The 17,980-nt window shown below is 36.2% G+C and overlaps 1 protein-coding gene across 3 annotated transcripts in view; it reads left to right on the top strand.

The window, feature by feature from the left end:
* DMD (dystrophin) overlaps nt 1-17,980 on the top strand; it is a 743,617-nt gene that overhangs the window by 165,059 nt on the left and 560,578 nt on the right. For all 3 annotated transcript variants that reach the window (XM_058535613.1, XM_058535611.1, XM_058535612.1), the window contains exon 7: nt 8,215-8,332. In XM_058535613.1, coding sequence (XP_058391596.1) covers nt 8,215-8,332 — 118 coding nt within the window. The remainder of the gene's footprint in view (nt 1-8,214; nt 8,333-17,980) is intronic.

The raw sequence follows: 17,980 nt of genomic DNA, 5'->3' as shown, positions 1-17,980 counted from the left end.
CTTATTAACTTGTGATCCTGGACAAATTGCTTAACTCTTTCTTTCATTTTCCTTATCTGTAAAATGGGGATGATAATAGTACCTACCTCATAGAGTATTATGAGGATTAAATTGATTAATCTTTTTTATTTGAAACTTTTATAGTTCTTATGCAACAGGAAATGTTCCAAACATTTTACAAATATTAACCTATTCTCATAACAAACTGAAGAATTAAATACTCCTATTATCCTCATTTTACAGTGATGGAAATGAAGAAGAGAGCCATTTAGTAACTTACTAGTTAAGTACAAGTTAAGTACAAGTAAATGGCAGCCAGGATTCAAACCTGGTCAGCCTGACTCCAGAGTCCATTCTTTCAATCACTACTCTAAGATAGATTATTCTGGCACATAGTAAGTGCTGATAAACAACTATTGTTGTTGTTGTTAAAATTATTTCCCACCGTATTAGTTGTTTATGAGTCTTTATTTTTTGCTGGACTATGAGTTCCTTGAGGAAAGAAGCCAAGTTTTATTTCTGTATGTATATTAGCCAAGAGCTTGGCATATAGTTGCAGGCTAGTAAATGTTTGTGGAATTAATTATTAGTTGTTTCCCATGTATTTGCCAAGGCTACCTTACTCCTGGGAACAACTAATACTTAGCTAAAACTGAAAGTGGAATTTGGGATCCTAGCAGCCATTATTGTTGCTCGAACCACAGGTTCCCCTTTTAATCCCCAATTCTTTCCTCAGATGATTCACCACTGTGTAGGTTTCCTGCTTCACTTCTCCTACACTCACAATGCCTTTGCTCCTCCAATAACCATTAGTACGGATATGGTCTCATCTCAGATGACTGCCACCCATGCTGTTCTGCTTTTCCTGACCAGAAGAGATTTTTTTCCCCAAACATCTATTTTTAAGTTGATGATTGCTCCTTACAGAAATTTAGAATAAGTTCTCAGGAACTAAGAAAGAGGCATTTCACTCACATAATTTAATTCATGTTCAAATGTGTTCTTTCTTGTCATCAATTAACTAGTGCTTTAGCCAAGATACACAATTTTTATTCTCTGCTAACTTCAGAGTTGAGGTCAGGATCGGCTATATAATTTGTGGGGCCCAATGAAAAGTGAAAATGTAGGGCCTCTTGTTAAAAAAATGATGGAGAATTTCAAGATGGCAACAGCAGCACAGTAAACCAAGCATGGGGCCCTTCCAAGTGCAGAGCCCAGCGCAACCATACAATTTATACACCCAAGACGATGGCCCCGATTGAGGTCTCTGCCTATCAGGGCACTTCTCATTCAGAGAGATTGGAATGTTTTTTGTCTTAACTTTGCTATCTTCCATAGTGTGAAAACTTGCCCAAAAGTTCCTTTTGCCATGTCTTCCAGGAAGCCTAGTGGTTGTTATATATGTAAAGAATTTCTGGTGGCTTGCTTTGATGTCCTAGTGTTCTTGAGCTACATGTGTAGAATGGAACCCCACTATTGCTGTCTAACCCATTTAAGTAGTTTTCTTTTCCTCCAGTTAAATTCTAGGCTCATTGAAAATAATTGTCATGCCCTTTAAAAAAAATGTAGCAGTGGTTTTTCATAGAGCTAATTTAAAAATGCTAGTTTACTTGAATTGAATCTTAAGAGTTATATTAATAATGTCTAGTAATTGTGAGTTATACATCCAGGTGGTAATATCATGGATTCATCATGCTATGTGGATCTGAAAATTTGATGAGAGGTTTAAGGTCTAGAAGGACAAAAGTGGGTGTGTTAATTGGGGTCTGAGATTAAATGTCCCAAGGCAAGATTAAACAGGAAATGATATTAATAGAGGAATTATCTACACGAAAGGAATAGGGAGAAAGACAGAGAAGGTGGGTGACCAATTAAACCAAGATGCAAGTCTGACCCCAAATGAAGGAAAAAGGAGGTTGGGTAGAAGCATCCCAGCGTGCAGTCTAAGTAAGGATCAGCAAAGCTATTGGGGAGTCATTGAGCCTGAATAAGCCAGAGGAACCCCATGTCTCCAAAGAAGTTTCTGCTTTAATATCTCCGCTACATTCTGTCATTGGTGGGGAGCAGTCTGTGGGAGGCTTGGCTTCTATTCAATGTAGTGATGGATTTCCAAATGCGGCAGCTGGGATCCTCAGTCAGTTAGGTCCCAGTTGCAAAAGGCTTGCACATTCTTGTGGCCACCACAGTAGGTATTAAAAGCAGTGGTATTTAAAGACCTGAAATCGTAAAACTACTAGAAGAAAATATAGGGGGAAAGCTTCTTGACATTGATCTGGGCGATGATTTTTTGAATATGATACCAAAATCACAGGCAACAAAAGCAAAAATAGACTAGTGAGATTGCATCAAACCACAAAGCTTCTGTAAAGCAAAGGACAAAATTAACATAGTGAAAGGCAGCCTATGGAATGGGAGAAAATATTTTCAAACCATATATCTAATAAGGGGTTAATATCCAAAATACATAAGTAATACAAACAACTCAATAGCAAAAATAACAGTAATAACCTGATCTAAAAATGAGCTAAGAACCTGAATAGACATTTCTCAAAAGAAGACATACAAATGACCAACAGGTGTATGAAACAGTGCTGAACATCACTAATCGTCAGGGAGATGCATATCAAAACCACAGTGAGATATCACCTCACACCTGTTAGAATGGCTATTATCAAAAATACAGGAGATTACAATTGTTGGTGAGAGTGTGGGGAAAAGGGAACCCTTGTACACTGTTGGTGAGAATGTAAGTTGGCACAGCCATTGTGGAAAACAGTATGGAGGTTCCTCGAAAAATTAAAAATAAAACTGCCATATGATCCAGCTATTCCACTTCTGGGTGTATATCAAAAGGAAATGAAATCAGTATCTCAAAGAGATATCTGCACCCCCATGTTCATTGCAACGTTGTTTGCAATAGCCAAGACATGGAAACAACCTAAATGTTCATCAACAGATGAATGGATAAAGAAAATGTGGTATATGTGTATATACACTTAAGAAGTTCAAAGAAAGACAAAGAACTGCTTCAGATTAAAGGAGACTAAAGAGATATGACAACTAAATGCAATGCATGAGCCTGGACCAGTAAATGAAAGACACTTAACAGGATAATCGTCATACTATGAATAAAGAGTGTGGATTAGATTATAGTACTAAAGCCATGTTAAATTTCCTGACTTTGAAATTGAGCTCAGGTTATGTAAGAGAAAGTCTTTGTTCTTAAGACATAAACACTAAAGTATTTAAGGGTAAAGGGCATGATATCTGCAAATTATTCTCAAGGGGTTCAAAAAACAATAGATATAATACTACATATAGAGATATTATGTATACACATAGAGAATGATAAGTGATAAAATATGGCAAAATGTTAACAATTGGTGAATCTGGGTGAAGGGTGCATGGGAGTTCTTTGACCATTCTTGCAAATTTTCTGTACGTTTGAAATTATATAAAAATAAATTGCTTTTTAACAAAGTATTTCTTGAATAAATGAAGGAAAAAAGGATAACCACAATGAGAAGGATTTTATGAAGAAGTTACCAATGGAAATGCTGGTGGGATATTCAGAGAAGAAGTAGGGAAGTTATGCCAAGCAGGAAAATATCCAAGCCAGTTTAAAACGTGAAGGAGAAGTGAGGAAGTGGAGGACAATAAAGATGACCTTGGATTTGGCCAATCTATCTGGAGAGGCAGCCGAATGGAAGAATAGAAGCCAGAATTAAGATGCTCAGTGAGGGGCCGGCCCCATGGCTTAGCGGTTAAGTGTGTGCGCTCCGCTGCTGGCGGCCTGGGCCCGGATCCCGGGCGCGCACCCACGCACCGCTTCCCCGGCCATGCTGAGGCCGCGTCCCACATACAGCAACTAGAAGGATGTGCAACTATGACATACAACTATCTACTGGGGCTTTGGGGAAAAAAAAAAAAAAAAAGATGCTCAGTGAGGCAGTTGAAAGCTAGACAGATGATTAGCATCCTCACAGGTAAAACTCAGTTACTAGAAAGGCTACAATTTAGCACCTACCTGACTTAAATGCTGATTTTCTTCCGTACATAAAGGGGTTCTATAAACTATTTCACCTTGTCAATCTTTAATGTTAATTTTTTAACGTTGTAAATTAAACAGTATAAGGTCTACATTTTTACATTATATGTAGTCTTAATTCATGTTTATTTCCTGAAAATGGCAACAACTGGAAAGCACTATGGGCCTTTGTTTTAAATATAACTATGTGAAGATTGTTGATTTTTGTAGAAAAATGTTAGAACTGTAAATAATTTGTTGTTGAAGTCTTTTCTTAGACGTATAAAACTAAACATTCAACTAAACATATAAAGTTTTCCATTTGAGTATTATTTAGATTGAATTCCATTTTAACAAATACAATAACAAAGTGTAATTCTTTCTAAGAGCCTAAAATGACCTACTTATAGTATATATGGCTTCATTGTTTAACTCCCTTTTTCATAGAATTGCTATTTATAACCACTTCCCTCAACCCTGGGGGGAGAGGGGTTTAGGAGGATTAATGACTTCTGATTTACTTTGTATTTGAAGACTTTTTTTTTTCCCTCCATCATTGCTCAGCTAGTGGAATCCATGATGAATTCTCATCTCCAAGGGGTAAGCTGTTTTTAGTAAGGCCCAGTAGCTGGCTTCTGACTCCTTAGAAATAGCATCGATTCCTGCCTTCTCTTGGGTTTGTTTCTTCTGGAATGATAGAATCCATGTAGATGTGCTCAATTATCATGCTTAGGTACTGTTAAGCATGTAATGATTTCAGTTTTGTTCACTTAAGTTATACGTGTAATGAATATCTGGGCTCATATCAGAAATATAAATAAGCATAATTAGCATTCTACTTGTTTAGCATGACAAATACAGATCACTAAAGCTAGAATGAAGAAATTGAATGATAGAAGAGGATTATAGGTCATATGAGGATGAAGATTAGAGCAGAAATACGATTTTTGAGAGAGAAGCATCAGGTAAGGGCACCAGATTGGAGGCAGAGAACAGAATTTCATAGATGGATATTTTGGAGGGGGGTGGTTTGAGTAATGATTAGATCTAAGGTGTTCTCTCATCTGTGAGTGGCTCAATGGAATAGAGATGAAGGTTATTGTATTTGAGAACTTATGGGTTTATAAAACTAAGTTGTCAGGTCAAAGAAATTATAATAGCAAATAAATAGAATGCATTCAAAAGAAAACCAAATGAAAAGAAAAAGACCTTTCCTCTCACTGCATGCATGTGTTCTGTTCATTAGCAAGAAGGTCTCACTGTTTTTATAATGCCTTAATGAAAAAAATACTTAAATGTATGTCATATTCAAATCCTTCCCTTTATTTCTGGAAAGAAAATCAAAGGAGAAAATTCCCATTCTGCTCTACTGAGAAACCACTATTTAACGAGTATATTAGTGCCTGATAAATTCCATAGCAATATATATTATTACTTTACAGTTTCTTTTTTGAAATACACATTTGCATGTGTTGACCAAAGAGTGGAATAAATAGTTACGATTTTGTTTTGAAATACTAGAGAAATGCACACTTCTATTGCAGTTGTGAATCTCCTTAGATTTTTGAGGAGGCTGCTTCAAAGGATGTCATTAATAATCTTCTCAGGTGCTTACAAAGCGTGTGTCTGTCAGCAGAATTACAGAATCACCCAACTAGAGAACAGGTTTCACAATACCCTGAGACCTATTTTGTTCACTAGAGAGGAAAATGGCTTGTTTTAAGTCTAAATTGACATGCTTGCTAATTTCAGCAGTAAGAGCTGTTCATTGTGGTCAGGTTTAATTTAGAGCCTGGTAAGGTTCAGATTGAAGTTGGTCAAGTTATTGCTACAACATACATCTTAAACGAACTTTGTAATCCTAAAAGATGGAAAAAAGTATAGCCAATATTGAGTAACATATCCACAAGTGAGAAGCAAAGAATAGCCTGGTTGTTTGGGGGTGAATTCATATTAAATCAAAGAAAACTAACCTGACAAAGATCATCTTTGTTATATAAAAATTTCCAAGTATCAAAAAACACAAATTATTTTTTCTTATTTTGATGAGGAAGATTGTCCCTGCACTAACATCTGTGCCAGTCTTCCTCTATTTTGTATGTGAGACACCGCCACAGCATGGCTTGATGAGCAGTGTGTAGGTCCACACCTGGGATCCGAAACCATGAACCCCAGGCCACTGAGGTGGAACGCACAAACCCAACCACTATGCCACTGGACCAGCCCCCAAAAAACACAGATTTTAATTTAAATGACACAAACCATACCTAATTTATTTGTTCACTACTATAGCCATAGCACCTAGAACAGTACCTAGCATTTGATAAATAGTTATAAAATGAAAGAGTGAGTAAATGAAGGAATTTACGTACTTTGCCAGCTATGTGTATTTAGAGTTCTTTGTTAAATTTGAAGAGAAGGTTTGACTTTATCTGAGCTTTCTGGGTAAGTCTGTTTTTAAAAAATCTATTGAATATATTAAACATTTAAGAATCAGGAATTCTAAAGTACCTTTTCAACTTGCTGTGTCACGGATGACCAGAGTTTAACATTCTAACCCTGGAAAACATCTTATTTTGTAAAATCTATCTGCTACTCTATGGTTCCTCCATTAAAATTTGTTCAGTACTCTCCAACTGACTTATGCCACTTACTTCAATAGCTATCTTTGGCAACTTGTTCTATATTTCAAACACCCTTTTGTGTAAAGAAACCATAAAAGTTAGAAACCTGAAAATTGGATTTTTCTTCTGAGCAATCACAGCTTACAAATGCGGAAATTTTGTTAAAAGTTAGCCCCTCCAATTTTTCAGTACGGAGAGGGGGAAATGCTGACAATAGATGTGTAATGTTTGGATAAGTTCTTCCCGGTATTTTAATACTACCCAAAGCAATTGAGCTTAAATGACAAGGCCTATCTCCCTACCTCTTCACAAAAGAAACGCTACAGAATGATCAAAATTTGGCCTTTCGCAAAACAAGAATTCTTAGAAAATCAGCAGGAGTCAAAGGGCATAGTAGATAACTAAGTTTCATGAACATTACTATCTACCACATTTCTTTTCATTTTCATCAGCCTCGTGTGGTAGTAGAAAGAGCATCAGATTTAAAACCATGAAAACTTCTGGCTTGTTTTTTTAGTGTGGTTATTAGGAGAATAAAACGAGAAAATGTGTGTTAAACATCTGTCTCATAGTAGTTATAAACTAATAATAAATATTCATTATACTTTTCCAAATTAAAATAAAATATATTCAGTTTTAGGATGAGAACAAGGAAGAGATCTTATTTTTCTCAAATTTCTTTGCAAATATCACTGGAATTTTGGCCCTTTAGGGAGAGTAAGATGACAGAGACAATAGATGGACACTTGAGGGAGGGAGGAATTTCTTAACGATTAACATTGCTACCTATAAATTAAAAAAGTATGTTTATTGGCTTCATTCTATTTCGTACTTTTATCTAAAGCAGTATTAAAGTCAGTTGTAATACAGAATATGAATACTTTCTTCTAGTCTGATGCTTTCCAGACTTGCCTGATCATAAGAATTAAGTGGAGAATTTGTTAAAAATGCAGATTCCCAGCCCTCCTTGCTACTATTTCATTCATTCTTGGGTGAGGCAAAGGAGTCAGGTGATTCTTATTGGAGGCGACTTTGGGGAAAGACTGATTTAGCTCATCTACATCACCTTCTCATTTTATAGGTGAGGAATCTCAGGTACAAAGAAGTTAAATAAGTTATATCTCTTAAATCACTTCTGTGATTTTTCTGTTTCTAAAACACGCACCTTAATTTTGACACTGCACAGAATGAGATTACAAGTATAAGTAGCTACCTTTCTCTTAATACATTACCATAATTCAAAATTATGTATCTTACTTGTGGTGCTCATGTATTGGTTTAAGTAAACCCTCGTACTCTGAAATGACTCTATCTAAGCTCTTAAATAGTGAAGGAGGTCTATTATCAAGATTTTCCTTTGAAATATTTTTGGTATCTAAGAATGAAACACATTTCTTGTTAAATTGTTTTCTATAAAGCCTTGCACAGTAGAGATTTATATCCAGTAACATCTTTTTTACTTCTAAAAGTGCTTTGGTTGGTTTGAAAATTACACTTTATATTGCATAAAAGGGATGCACAATGCTGGAGAACCTCAATATTAATTTATATTTGTTCTTTCAGGCAACACTGCAGGATTTGGAACAGAGGCGCCCCCAGTTAGAAGAACTCATTACTGCTGCCCAGAATTTGAAAAACAAGACCAGCAATCAAGAGGCTAGAACAGTCATTACTGATCGAAGTAAGTCTTTTAACAGGCATGTGAAATTTAAGGCAAGATGTATGAAAAGTTTCAATAATGACTTAAGTTCATATATCTCCACCGCATTTATAAAAACGGTGCAAAATAGTTGTAAATTATAACTATTGTACTAAGATTTTCAGTCCATAGTGTTATCTTTCAATAACTGAATGTAATTCTGTGGAATAAAGGAAATATAGTTTTTGTCAATTCGGGCTTATATAGTTGAAAAGCACGGAGTGGTGGGCGTGATGAGCATGGTGTGGCAGAACATTTGCTCCTCGGTTGTCATCTATCTGGGCTGGCATCCATGGAGATGCCAATCTCTCCCTCATATCCTTGGTTGTTGGTCCAAGCAGGTGGTTGCTTTCTGAACGATCTTTCATTCCTGTCTGCAGTGGCACTTTCAAATCTGGACGTCTCTCTGCTACTTTGATGCCCTCGTATAATATCGAAAATCCTTGTACCATTCCTTATGCCATCCTGGGGTGGGCAGGAATGTTGGGAGGCTATTTAACATTGCACATACTCTTTTCTTCTTTACACAGAGCAATTCAAGTGACTGTGCATGGGGTCGGGAAGAGGGGTAGAAGGAGGAGTAGGGGAAACTAGTCTCCATTTTGTTTCCCTGAGAGGCTCTCTTTAGGAATGAGGCCCAGGTCACCTCTGCTATCAGATTCTCTTGGATCTCCCCAGGTTTCCTCCCTTCCCTCCAGGAACATACATCGTATTGAACTTTCTTACTTACCCTCATTTCCCTTCCCACAACCAGAGGAATCTTGACCAGTGCAGGAGTGGAGAAAACCTTCCTTGAATCATCTTTTTTTCTTCTAGATCTTTTGTCTTATACCAGGCCTAGGCTTTTGAAACTCAAAACCCAAGAATCTATGTCTTCATAATTTACATTCTGCTGTGTCAACACCCTCCTAAGGAAGTGGAAGCAGAATGCCTGGCTGCCAGTATGTTGTGGGAGGGGAAAGAGTAACCAGAATAAAAGGTTAATATTTGAAAGATATCTTTAGTCATACTTGTATGTATTAGGTAAATACTTGGTGATAATAGCTGCTATTTATTGACTATTTCCTAGGTATCAGGTAGCATGTGTTGTGTATATGTGATGTATTGTATGTGGTGTGTGTGTGTGTGTGTGTGTGTAAAATCTTCACAAAATCCTGTGAACTAAATTTCATAATCTCCATTTTATAGATGAGGAAACAGTTTCTGAGAACAGTTAATCAAATTGCTCAAGCTTACAAAACAAGCAAAGAACAAAGCTTGGAATTTTCCAATGTCTTTTTCTGACTTGAAAGTCTGTGTTCCTTTTAGTTTGTTTACCACTTCCCATCTTGCTTTGTTGTTTTTGTTAATGACCTTAATTACTAAGACTAGGAATAAATACTTTTTCAGTCTGCAATTATGTATGCTTTGATTCATTTCCTAAAGACATTTCCTCTTTCAGTTGTAGTGATTGTTAATTAAAATAGACTTTTCTTGATTTTGAAATTTTAACTCTTTATTGTTGCTCAAACAACGTATTTAGGTATATGCTAATGTGTTAGTTGGGTAGCACTAGCCACTATAATAAGTAAGCTCCCAAATCTTGGTGGCGTACCACAGTAGAAGTTTACTTTTTGTTCCAATGTAATCCAAAATACGCAGACCTCTATGAAGTCATTCAGGGACCCAAGCCCCTTCCAACTTTTGTGTCCAGAGCATCAGATTCCTATGCATTTAATGGGCAGATGAGGAATGAGTATTGCTCATTGGAATTTATTACAAACGAGGCCTGGAAATGGTGTACATTAATTCTGTTCATAGTCTGTTGGCTAGAACTTGTCACGTGGCCACACCTAACTGCAAGAGAAGCTGGAAAATATTGTCCGGTATTTAGCCCAGGAAGAAGAGGAGCTAGTTTGGTAAGGAACTAGTCTGTCTCTTCTACAGCTAATTTGAACAGGAAGAATGCGCTTAAGTTCAATAGTTTTGTGTAAGTTATGAGATGTCATTTCTATAACCAGCAAGGAAAGAGCAAAATTGCCTTGTAATGGCCAACATAGGTAGCTGTTCAATTGATGTAGTAGAGTGTTCCTCCCTCAAGCTGGGACCACGAGGCTTCTCCACCAGGTTGCAACACATTGGCCCAAAAGAGTAAATCTTAGTGAGTGATTTACTCAGTATGAGACCGAATTCCCGTTACACAGTTAAGTGATCTGTTTCTTGCCTGAGAAATATGGAAATTTGGCAAAGATGTTTATGCAAATCTGAACATACTATATAGAAAGTCATTTGTTATTTTACTAATGAAAAATAACTTCTATTTTTTGCCCAAGAGGAAAATAACACTAATTTATTTTACAGTACCCATTCAACATTGTCTAAACATTTTCCATCATCCCTTGCCATCTTTTTTTGATGTTATATTGACTTTTTCATGATGTAGATTAAAATTGAGTGACCAGAGGGCATGTTTGTATCTCTCTGCTAATATCTAGTGATTTGAATAGTTCTGCTTTTCTAAGCCTTTGTCTTTTAGGAATGAATACGTTTATGAATATTTGCAGCATAGTAGAAAGATTTTAATCCAAATGGTCCAGAAAAGCATTTTCTTAAGAGCAAGTATCTCTTGAGACACGTCATGTTGATTATTAAGAGCCTAAGCTGGAATCTTAGTTCCAAATATGCCTGGAGCCTCTAATGCTGGTACCAGGATAATTCTGACAAGATGTGTTTATCAAAACAATGTCATTTGCAGCCCTGCTATGCTTCAGTTTATCTCTCCATTTGAAATCTATGAAATGGGATGGAAATTCAATACTTAGAAAGTTTCAATCGTGTTCAAAACAGAGTTTTTCTTAGTATAGATTTGGTTTTCAGGGAATGGGCAGAGATAAAATACTTGCTCATAAAATTGTATTTTATTTTTTTGAAGATTTCAGTATTCCTTCCTTATTACCCTGAAACTTCTAGAAATACTTAAAAAGGGATCAGCTAAATAAATAAAAAGATTCAATCAGTGTATAATAGTATACTGAAAGTTTTTCCCTCCTTGGTAAATCGCAGTTCATAACTTTGAACGCTTGGGGAAATCTATACATAGTTATTATGTATAGATTCTATCAAGAGAAAAGTCCAGTAAAAAGCAATTCCTCTACTACTCTAAAATCTCAAGTAATTGGGTCTGCAAAATACCAACATGTTTCACTGTGTAAAACTATTTCCATGGTATCTGTTGTTTTCAGGTGATTATATTGATAGAAATCGTGTGGTAATAATCTAGGTGAGAGAATAAATTTCATTCTAAGTGCATTCAAATGAGAAATTCTCCTTGCTGTTTCTGATATTCAAACTGCTCATTTTCCTTCAGTTTTGTAGTTGCTGAATGTGTCAACCATTCATGGTCATTTTCTTCTGCAAAAGGGCTAGATTAGGGGACCAAAAACAGATAAGATAAGAAGGATCTAAAATTGCTTCCTTGGAGTTTCTGAATTATGCAAAACTCTTGTTCTTGTCCATTACTACTGCAAATCAGAATGCCATAATACCTCACATAGCAGTGGAGAGGATCTGGAAAGAAAGAACTGCTCACGTTTATTGCTCTCTTGATTCCACAAATAATATTAGTGAACATGGCTCACCCGATATTTGTGTTTGAGAGCCTTGCTTCTGTAGCTTCTCCCTCCGTACCCCCCACCATTACCATTTTAAAGATCTATAGCAATTGCACATACAGGGTTTAAGGGCAAGCCACTTACTAGCTTTGTGACCCTGAGCAAACACTAATCTCAGTAAACTATCTGATCTCAGTTTCTCTTCTATAAAACAAGATTACTTGTATCTACCTAAAGGTTGGGAGAATTAGATGAGATCCTAGCTATAGTAAGAGCTCAGTGGATGTTAGCTCTTGTTAGTTTAAGGACAATCGAAGTGGGTTGTTTGAATACTTAGTAGGAAAGCATTTAATAAGCTCTTTGGTAGCTATCTGGTTCTTCTACTATAAAAAAAAAAAAAAGAGAGAGAGAGAGATTCAAAAGACCAAAAGGAGAAGGTTGCTTTGCAAAAGATGGAATAAGATATATAAATAGAATTAAACAAACATTTGGATAAGCCTTTATGTGAGTGATACTACAAAAAGCAAGACAATTCATGTAAGTTATTTCATTTTCAATATTTACTATAACCTTTGGAGGTAGGTATTGTTATTCTCATTTTAGAGACAGAAAACTAAAGCTCAGAGAGCCTGAGTAATGTGCCTGGCATCCTAGTAAAATGTCAAGTGAGGGACTAGGATTTAAACTCATGTCTATATGATTCTAAAGCCTGAGGCACATCAAATGGAAAGGGCTGGTTAGTTACAAAATAGGAAGGAATATTTATTTGAGAACTTAAAATATTAGGAGTAACCTGTTTATTATAATCTGGATATAATTTTTTGCTGCTCCCATTTATATTGTTGTCTTCTATGCATTTGGGTGTCTAATTATAGGATTTTCTCTTACATGTGTTGGAAATGTACAGGATAATGGACCTCGATAATCTACTAGCTGTGTAACCTTAACCAGGTGGATTCACTTCTCTAAGACATGATTCCCTCAACTGTCATGTGGAGCTAATAATAATACTTCAGCTGGTAGGCTGATTATGAAGATAAAATTACATCATGTTTCTAAAGTGAATACCTGACATATACTAGATGCTCGTTAAATGGTATATGCTATCATGGTGAGATGAATTTGGTACAGAAGAACTGGAGATGGGAGAATATGAAGGTGTAATATATGGCCTTCTATCAGCTAACCCAGGGGAGGAACTTCTGAAACAGAATGCTAAGTCTTAAGAGAGAGTTGTTTTTTGTTTTTAATTATTTTTTCAACGAAGACTTTTTTAAACCAGTCTGGAATTTTTTGAGAAGTTTGGTGACATCATATAAATTTTAAGGAAATGAATTTGTATCATATTGCTTAAAGAGCTGGTATACAGGGCTGTAGAAGGAGAATGTTCTGCTGTATGAGAATAAAAATACTCTTCACAAGATTTTTGAATTAACTGACAGTTTTATAGCAGCTTTGTCAAGCTATCATTCACTGCTGCAACCAAATGTATGAAATCCTTCTTGGTGAAATAAAAAGACTTTGTTGTTCTCCATATTTTTATCAAATCTCTATTGCTAATGAAATGCCAGCCAATATCTTCCTCTCAGGTATTGTCTATTAGAGAGTTGCTTATTTTAGAAGAACTGAAATCAACCATATAAATGTCCTTCTTTTGACATCTAGCACCTGCTGTCAACCTGTTATAACTACAAGCAGCTCTGAGAATTTATATCTACCAGGATGCCGCTGGCAACCAAAGAGTTCAGTTCAGTTCAGTAAATATTTGAATGCTTAACTCTGTGCTAGTTAATATCAGAGGTGAGGGAGGGGATACACAAAGGAATAAGATTTAGCTTTTGTCTTATAAGAGCTCACAATCAAATGTGGGTATTTGGACAAGTATATTTGCCCAAGGCTGTCTAAGATAAGTACTTCAGGAGAGCAGTGTTACAAAATACTGAGAGAAAGCAAGAGGAGGGGAGATGGGCTCTAAGGGAGAGGGTCCTGGAATGCTTCCAGGGGGAGGTTACATTTGATCTGGTCATGAATAGGATTTTGAAAAGCAGAAGGAGGCTGGAGAGGGAAGCATATTTCAAGAAAGGATGACAGGAGAATACGTAATTAGACTTAGGTTAGCAATAGTGTGACAGATGAATTTGCAGGAGTAGGAATGTGTGTGTGTGTGTGTGTGTGTGTGTGTGTGTGTGTAGTGGAAGATAAGGGGGTAAATGGAGTCAGTGAGACCAGTTAGGAGGCAAGAGAGCCCACACTAGAGCAGTGGCAGATTTGGAAGGTACCTGGAATGGATGAGCTTGCACAGAGACAGGGAAAAGTGGACCTAGAGAAGACCCTCAAGTTGGCTAAGAGTTAGCACCACCCCTCCCAGTGGCGACTTGCTGTACAACCAATCTAATAACATAAGTTGATTCTTGGTTCTTAGTGATATTTTGAATAAAATAAGGAAGTGTAGAAACCCTTTAGCTGAGAGTTAAAGATTGTTGTGTTTATGTAGATCAGGTTTCTAACTCAACCCTCAGTATACCAGGAAAAGTAGTCATTACCATTTGCCATGTAGGTCTAATGAACCCTTTTGCTTTTTATTTTTTATATGTTTAAGTTATTTTTCAAATACTTTACAGAAAGAAGAAGAAAGAGATAGTGAAAAACAACTTTATTAGGAACTTTTTTTGAAGAAGAAGATTGGCCCTGAGCTAATGTCTGTTGTCAATCTTCCTCTTTTTTTCTTTTTTCTTGCCAAAGTCCCCAGTACATAGTTGTATATCATAGTTGTAGGTCCTTTTAGTTCTTCTGTGTGGAATGCTGCCTCAGCATGGCTTGATGAGCGGTGTGTAGGTCTGCCACCAGGCCCGCCCCATAGAAATTTTAATAAGAATTTAAATGCAACAAACTTCTTTTTGTATCAAATAAATTTTTGGTGCACTAACACCACAAACAATGTAGTGTCTCACATCATTTTAGCAAAACAGAATAGTTCAAGTTCTTCAAGCAAAATATGTGATGAAGGCCTTCCTGTTAAATGACTAGATTTAAAATACCATATTTCCTTTCTCTCCATAGAAATATATTGTTCACTCATCTGTTCCTATAGGTTATCATGATCTGAAGACACACAGTCTAAGATTTCACCTATATGATCAATTTCACCATGATCATTAGAGTCTAAAAGGATGATTTCTACCTCTTTGCATTTATCTTCTTTTATGTCTAATAGTTGTGAAACATCTTCCTCTGGCAATTTTCTTGTCTTTGACATTTTGGGAGTAAAACGAAAAGTTGTAAATTTTCAACTGTGTTCAATGAACACTAAAAGCAGACTCCAAAGGTGGTGTCTCCAATCTTATTTTATATCTTCTTGAGAGAAGATGCAATATTTTGGGCAGTGTAATAAGAAACCTAAAGGATGAAGATTTGTTTCACTATTATTTCATCCTTCTAAGCAATTCCGTCATTCTTCCATTTACTAATCATTTTAGCATACTTAAAAATAATTTATGAGTAATGATATAGCAAAATGTTTCCAAATATGGGAAAAATAAGATCACTAAGAGTACACAATGTATCTTAGACTTATACAAAGCTTCAGTGGACCCATATGATAATTGAAAAATAAAATATTTCTCTGTTCTTTCATAGATCTCTAAGAAAGAATAAAAGTCACAAAATAATTTTTACGAATAGTTAAAACTTCTCAAAAAAGAAACTCAGAAAATAAATTTGAGTGCAGTGGACCTTGATGGTATACCAAGGGTTAAACAAAACATTGCTTGCTCAATCCTACTACAAAAATAAGAATTTTAGTTCATATATTATTATTATTATTAATCTTTTCTTCCAGTGTTATTATATGCTAGAAATAGTGAATGTATTAGCCAGAGTTCTCCAGAGAAGTAGAATCAATAGGATGGATGGACACACACACACACACACACACACACACACACACACACACACACAGATTTTAAGGAATTGGCTCATGCAATTGTGGGGGCTGGCAAGCCTGAAATCTGCAGGGCAGGCCAGCAGAATGGATACTCGGAAAAGAGTTTATACTGCAGTCTTAAGTCTAAAGGCAGTCTAGAGAATGCCTTCCTCTTCTGGGGACCTCGGTCTTTTCTCTTAAGGTCTTCAACTGATTGGATGAGGCCCACCCACATTGTGGAGGCTAATTTGCTTTACTCAAAGTCTACTGATTTAAATGTTAATCACATCTTAAAAAGTAACTTCACGGGAAAATCTAGACTGGTGCTTGAACAAACAACTGGGCGTCATCGTGTAGCCAAGCTGACACATAAAACTAACCATCACAGTGAGGTTCAGAGTGCCATGTGTTTCTTCACATATAAATTTCATGATTCCTTTAATTTTCAGTAGTATCCAATTAATAGGGTACCTGGGAATATACATTAAATAATAGAAATGATCTTTAATATCTTAATGAATTTCAGAGCTCCGTTAGGGTAATTATAACTTGTACATAAAAAATTTTACCTATAAAAAGCAAGTGCATCTGGGTTTTTTTCTTCATAGAATTTTACTTGTGTTGTGTTAAATTAATACTAAATATCTGTAATGAAATAATTCATTTTTAGTGTATCTCATTCTTTAATTCTATAAGAGGATTAATATCAAAATATATTTGAATAGGATTTAAAATCCAAATGAACTGTCATCATTATATTCAATTATAAATCTTTCATGTGAGTGTGTAATAGGAAAACTAAACATATTTTATTTAAAGGGATGTAGCTACAATTAGGAACATAAATAGTGTTTTCTACTAATTGCTTTTTTTGGTTATGTTTCTTTTTAAGGGGAAAGATTTGAATTGCCAAATGTCCTACTCATGACTTTAAAAACTAAACATAATGAACATAACTATTAAATAAATAAACCGAATTAATGAAAATTATTTTTTCTTGTTTGTATGGTAGAATAAAGATGGTGGTGAATAAATATAAAGAATTTCAGACTCAGACAAGGTGAGCTGATAAGACAAATAGAAAACAGAAAGAAATGTGCCCACAGGGGAAATTCCCGATTTTCATAGGCTAGTATTTTCATCTTACGGCCTAATGGAGCATTGCAACTAAAGACCTGAATTTCTGTTATATTTTGGTACCTCCGGGCATAAAGAGGAATATTACTCCCTGGTGGTGCCATGTAGTTTAGATGAAGCTAAGCCAAGGGCTTGATATGTGCCGTGGACTGCTCCTAAAAGATGCTCTCAGCTCTCCTCAGGTGTTGGAAAAGTGTAGGGATTATTTTGGACCTACCATTTCCTTGTTTACCAAAATTTCTTCATTAATAATTTAAAGCAGTGTAGCAAATTGCTTACCACTAGTCTTTATTCTGTTGTAAAGGGAAACATTTATGAAGTAAGCGGGAAGGATTAATAGATTGTGACCTTTCTACATGCAAAAGAAGTCACTGGGTTCATTCTACTTTAGTCAGGAAAAGGAGGTTGCAGTCACCTATTGCTGTAAAACAAATCACCCCAAAACTTAGTGTCTTAAAACAGCAATAATCATTTATTCCCTCTCACAAGTTCTGTGGGTCAGGAAAACACGAGTGACTTGGTTGAGTGGTTCCATCTTGGGATTTCTCATGAGGTTGCAGTCAGTAGTCAGCTGGAGCTACAGTCATGTGAAAGCTTGACTGGGGCTGGAGGATCCACTCCCAAGATGGCTCACTCATATGGTTTGTGAGGTGGTGCTGTCTAGTTGGTTCCCCCTTACATGAACTTCTCCCTGGGACTGCTTGAGTGTCCCCATGACTTTGTGGCTGGCTTCCTCTAGACCAAGTAAACTCTGAGTACAAAGTGCAAGCTGTAATGCCTTTTTTGACCTAGTCTTAGCATTCATACTATTACTTCTTCAGTAAATTATTTGTCACACAGGTCGGCCCTGATGCAGTGAGGTGGAGGGAGGAGGGGCTCCAAAAGCCTTAAATACCAGCAGGTGAGGATCACTGGGGACCACTTTGGAGCTGACTATCACAGGATTTATCAAGCCTTCAAATGAAAGTTTTCTGAAACATG

Source organism: Diceros bicornis, chromosome X (assembly GCF_020826845.1).
Source record: "Diceros bicornis minor isolate mBicDic1 chromosome X, mDicBic1.mat.cur, whole genome shotgun sequence".
In the NCBI taxonomy this organism is placed as follows: domain Eukaryota; kingdom Metazoa; phylum Chordata; class Mammalia; order Perissodactyla; family Rhinocerotidae; genus Diceros; species Diceros bicornis.
This window is presented reverse-complemented; position numbering and strand designations above follow the sequence as displayed.